Source organism: Miniopterus natalensis, chromosome 11 (genome assembly GCF_054644295.1).
Source record: "Miniopterus natalensis isolate mMinNat1 chromosome 11, mMinNat1.hap1, whole genome shotgun sequence".
Lineage (NCBI taxonomy): Eukaryota > Metazoa > Chordata > Mammalia > Chiroptera > Miniopteridae > Miniopterus > Miniopterus natalensis.
Genome location: NC_142091.1, coordinates 41975278 through 41981277, shown reverse-complemented (window position 1 = coordinate 41981277; position 6000 = coordinate 41975278). Strand labels below are relative to the sequence as shown.

The 6000-nt window shown below is 39.1% G+C and overlaps 1 protein-coding gene across 1 annotated transcript; it reads left to right on the top strand.

Moving 5' to 3' along the window:
* The first annotated feature begins 321 nt into the window (after window positions 1-321).
* Window positions 322-1263, top strand: LOC107540488 (olfactory receptor 56A4). Its single transcript, XM_016217259.2, has one exon. The coding sequence runs from the start codon at window positions 322-324 to the stop codon at window positions 1261-1263; it is 942 nt and encodes a 313-aa protein (XP_016072745.2).
* The last annotated feature ends 4737 nt before the right edge of the window (window positions 1264-6000 follow it).

Here is a 6000-nt window from a genome sequence, read left to right as displayed (position 1 = left end):
AACAGTCTGCATAATGCCTAGCACATGACAAGTGTTCAGTTAAATGTCAGAGATGACTGTTGATGATGATTTAATACTCTGTTGGAGCAGGGATATTCTGAAAACAAACTAAATGTATAACAAGGGTATTGGTTAAATAAATTTGGCACATTTGTCAGAAAAAAATGAAATAAAAAGTAAATAAAATCTCCAGTGTGACAGGGTAAGAGCCCCAGTGGAAACTGAGCTCTACTGCACCTAGAACATATACTTTCAACACTGATATATTCTGTTCTACCGTTCAAGGGACTCCTAATTTCTAGCTTGTACAGGATTCTTTACATGACATCACCCAGCAACTACTCCACTGCTCCAGCCTCCGAATTCCTCCTCATCTGCTTCCCTAACTACCAAAGCTGGCAGCACTGGCTGTCCCTGCCCCTCAGTCTCCTCTTCCTCCTGGCCATGGCGGCCAATGTCACCCTCCTGAGCACCATCTGGCTGGAGGCCTCTCTGCACAAGCCCATGTACTACCTGCTCAGCCTCCTCTCTCTGCTGGACATCGTGCTCTGCGTCACTGTCATCCCCAAGGTCCTGGCCATCTTCTGGTTTGACCTCAGGTCCATCAGCTTCTCCGCCTGCTTCCTCCAGATGTTCATCATGAACAGTTTCCTGACCATGGAGTCCTGCACATTCATGGTCATGGCCTATGACCGCTATGTGGCCATCTGCCATCCACTACGATACCCATCCATCATCACGGATCAGTTTGTGGCTAGGGCTGCCATGTTCGTTGTAGCCCGAAATGCCCTCTTTACTCTTCCTGTTCCAATCCTTTCTTCCAGACTCAGGTACTGTGCAGAGAACATCATTAAGAACTGCATCTGCACTAACCTGTCTGTGTCCAAACTCTCCTGTGATGACATCACCTTCAACCGGCTCTACCAGTTTGTGGCTGGCTGGACCTTACTGGGCTCTGACCTCATCCTTATTGTCCTCTCCTACTCCTTCATCCTGAAGGCTGTGCTCAGGATCAAGGCCGAAGGGGCTGCGGCCAAGGCCCTGAGCACCTGTGGTTCCCACTTAACACTCACCCTCTTCTTCAGCACAGTCCTGCTGGTTCTGGTCATCACCAACCTGGCCAGAAAGAGAATCCCCCCGGATGTCCCCATCCTGCTCAACATCCTGCATCACCTGATCCCCCCAGCTCTGAACCCCATTGTTTATGGTGTGAGAACCAAGGAGATCAAGCAGGGAATCCAGAAATTGCTGAGGAGGTTGTAAGAGGTAAAAAGGATCAGGTCCATCTTTGGAATTGTTAATGAAGTTCAGGAATTATTTTTATGTTGAAAAGGAAATTTCACTTATAATCGTGGAATGAGTTCTGATTCTTCTTTTCCATAATACCTCAGACAATATGGAAACATTCTTCTGTGACTCTTTGTTTCCTGTTGCTTCAAAGGAAATCTCCCTTTCCTGGATTTTCTGGCTACTTGGAATATCCTAGACCAAGTCCTCAAACAAGGTCTTGCCGAGCCTTAGCAAAACGGAGTGGGAATGGAGTGTTTGGCGGCTAAGGAAAGAAACTTTATTCAATGGCTTTAAAAGATCTGCCTGTTCTCTGAATTGCAAAGGACACAGATACACTTTTGTCTCCTGATTCAGCATGGCCTTTGTGTTGTGAATTGTTTCTTGGGCTGAAGTATACACATTTACCCCCAAACTTAGGCTCTTGAGGTTGCATGTTTTCCCCTTGAACATCTCTGACTCTTTCTCCAGCTCCTATGGTAGACATGCCATCTTCTGGTTCCTAGAAACTCCCAGATTCTGCTAAGATTTTCTGTCTGTGAAAAGTTTCTAGGTACAGCATTTCCTAATTTTTCTTTCTTTCTACTAGGATGTTCTTTCTTCAGTTTTTTGTCTGTTAAGGAGATTGACAGCTTTTTAGCTTTTTTGGGAGATCGGTGAAGGGGTTGTATCCTTTAAGTGTTATATGTTTGCTTTTTTTCATTATCTTCATCTTCATGACTTTAAAATCTTTACTTTGTTCCATCTCATCAGCCTATAAGGACCTTAGAACTTTTGATACAATTTTTAACAATGACTCTGACCTGTCCTTTCTAGACACACATCAGCTGTCCTTTTCATCCCCTCTATTGCTCTCTTTGTTTCAGCCTCCTTCCCAAGCTGTGGCTGGTGGTGTTGTCAACAGTGCTTCAGGCAAGGAAGCCCTATGGTTTGATTTTCACAGATAAGTGTGTTTCACTCTTTTTCAATTCCTTTTGTAATAATGTCACACATTAGTCCAATATTTCCAAGATATATTTTGCAGTAGCAACCTGTCTCCTTTGAAGATGATAATTGTTTCCTGTTAAGCATTTTTCCAAACATCATTTGAATAATTTTTCCAATTGGATTATCCTACTTTTTTTTTTGTATTGAAGCTTATGTTTGTTGAATGACTTTAATTGAAATTTGATGTTTCTATAGTATTTTTCCTTTTGTGTGTCATTTTATTTTTTATTTTTCTAGTTTTATTAAATATAATTGACACACAGCATTGTATTAGTTTAAGGTACATGTGCCCTGGCCAGGAATCAAACCCCGATCATCCTGGATCCTAGGTCGATACTCAATCACTAAGCCACGCCCGGCTGGGCAGAAATGATTCTTAATTAATCTTGATAATAGAGGGGGAAAGAGTGGCATGGAATATTCCCAATTTTTATGAAGACCCGTCTGTGATCCTGTTACATCCTATATTCAATGACCCATAATCTCTCAATCTCTCTCTCTCTCTCTCTCTCTCACACACACACACACACACACACACACTTCAAATAGAGTTGAGCCCAGCCTGCGTGGCTCAGCGGTTGAGCGTTGGCACAGGAACCAAGAGGTCACTGGTTTTTTTCCAGGTCAGGGGACATGCCCAAGTTGCAGGCTCGATCCCCAGTCTATATTCAGAATGTAGCCGATCGATGATGTTTCTCTCCCATTGATGTGTCTGTCTTTCTACCCCTCTCCCTCTCTTTCTCTCTAAAAATCAATAAAAACATATTTTAAAAAACAAATAGAGTTAAATTACCAACCACATTCCTATATGTTTTTTATTATCAACAGTGGACCATAAAATATTGATCAGAAGAACAATAAATAATATTTATTGCCAATTTTCATTTTTCCTCTTCATTCTTCCACCCATATATACAACGCAGATGTTATGTATCAAACACATCATACACTGATGACTCCCAAATATTTATGAGCAGCCTATCTGGCCTTTCCTGAGTTTCAGGCATATATATCTAATTGTGTATTTGACATGGCCACTGGATATTAATTTCCTTTGGTGAATATCTAGGAGTGGAATTGTTGAATAACAGTGGAGATGTATTTTTCACGTCATAAGAAATATGCCAGCCTGACCGGGCGTGGCTCAGCAGTTGAGCATTGACCTAGGATCCAAGTGATCAGGGTTCGATTCCCAGTCAGGGAACATGCCCAGGTTGTGGGCTCGATCCCCAGTCGGGGGCATGCAGGAGGCAGCCGATTAATGACTCTCATCATTGATTTTTCTGTCTCTCTCCCTCTCCTTTCCTCTGTCTGAAATCAATAAAGATATATTTAAAATATATATGAAATATATATATATATATATATATATATATATATATATATATATATGCCAAAGAGTGTTCCAGAGCAGTTGTAGATTTCGCATACCTACCACCAATGTAGGAGAGTTTCAGTTATTCCACATCTTCTTTAGTATATTAAAATGTCATTCATTTTCCCTTTAGTCATTCAAAGAGAATAAAATGAACTCATTTGGGGATATTCATTTTCATTTCTCTGCTAACTAATGTTGAGAATCTTTTCATTTGCTATTGATCACTTGTATATCTCCTATAAAAGTGTCTGTTCATCTTTTTTTTTTCTCCTTCTAATTGGCTTTTTGTATTCTTATTGCTGATTTTTAAATTCTATTTAACTTTATTTTCATAACACATTATCTGGAGTAACCTAATTATTTTTGCAAGCTTATTATTTCTTGCTAATTTAGAATGTGAGTTATGAAAAAAAAAGACTGTTTCTTTAGCATTACCATGCATGTTAGTTAGGTATTCCCACATGTAACACCAGCTATAAAGTAAATAGTAAATATTAAATAAATAAACACTTGAAACATTTCTGCCTCAGAAAGACTTAGAGGACACAAGACACCTGGACTTTCATTAGAATAACATTGTGTTCCCCTAAGAACTAAATTTTAGCTGTTTAATTAAATGGATTTCTTGCTATCATAATTTAAGGACATGCTGCACTTATTTCAATATTTAATTATAATTTATTAATATTTTAATTACAAACATCTTATTTCTTAGAGTCTGAATACTTGTATGTGTACATTTAAAGGCTATAATAAGACCTATAGAAAAACATCTTTTCAATTTTGTTCACTCTATTCTTTGCAAAAGTGTTTAACCTCTAGAACCCTCAATTTTAGTATCATCTATGAACAACTTCTACATTTGAGAGCTTTTCTGATACACTAATGATGTCCATTTGGGAGGCTTTGCTAAATGTCATTTAGCCCAGAAAGTGAGCAATCTAAATGGAAATGAGTGACAGAGTGAGGTCAGTGAGACTGTAATTTCTAAGTAGCATAGAAGAAAATACATAAGAGAAAAACCCCATTAGTCACCAAGTGCATGTTCCAGGCCTGTACCATGAGGGACATGCTTGGAAACAGCACGATGTGCTGACAGATTTCCAAGGAAGGCAAATTTGCTTAGGGATATCATCAATTTCTAGAGCTTTTTTCATGGTGGATTTATACAAGTCATAAACCCTACACGGCTCAGAACAAGTTGCTCTGCTGCTCTGTTCCAAATGCCCTGTTACGTGTTGGATATTAGTTATCTTGTTTATTGGTCATCTTGATTGAGTTCCATGTCTGTGAAGCATTAGCATACTTCAAGTCAATCTAAAAGGACTCAACTTGGCTATCATCTCAAAATTTGGGGCAACTGAACATTGGGTCCCTGCACATAATCACCATTTTTGCTAGCTGAATATTTTCATCGGGGGCAACTCTGATGCTCACTGAACATTTATTTGTACAAGAATAAGAGTCTCAACAATTTTATCTTAGAACATAGCTAAACAAGCAGAATTCACATCAGCACAGCTGCATGAAATGAGGTGCCTCTTTAGCAGTATTTAGTATTCTCTCAAGACCCATGTATGGGCTAATGTTGCTCTCATTCCTGTGTTTATGTGATTAAACAACCCTTCCCCATCTGTGTGAATATTTTTATAACTAGGTATAATTGAGTAACACTCAAGTCCTGCTTTCTTTCCTAAGGGTTGTTCTACCTCTTATAGGTGTCTTTGTTGTTGTTTATATTCCCCCCCCATTGGTTTTTAAAGAGAGTGGAAGGGAGTGAGGAGGGGAAGAGAGAGAGGGAGAAACATTGATGTATATTGATGTGAGAGAGACACCTTGATTGCTTTCCTTCCACACACACCTGGGGTGGGGATCAAACCTGCAACTGAGGTACGTGCCCTGGACCAGAAATCGAACCTGAGAACCTTCAGCTGAGGGTTGATGCTGTAACCATTGAGCCAAACCAGTCAGGGCTCTTGTAGGTGTCTTTGGACACTTCTGTTCTAATCATGACATTCATGGAATGTTTGTTATTCGGATGTCAACATATTACCCCTTTTCAAATGTTGTACTTGGATAAAAGTAACACCTATAAAAGAGATTTGTTGAAGTTCATTATGGGTGTTTTTCATACTAAAAGTGAGAAAATAAGAGCACCTGTCACTATTTTTAGGTAGCAAATAAACACTGAAAAAAGGAACTAATATGAACAGATTTACCTCTGACAATCATTAATAATCATCTAAATGTTTTAAATCTCACTGTGATTAAATTTTACTTTAACATACAAAACAAAGCATTTAAACCCATAAGATTTAGATCCCCTTTGAGGTCAATTGTTTTTAGGA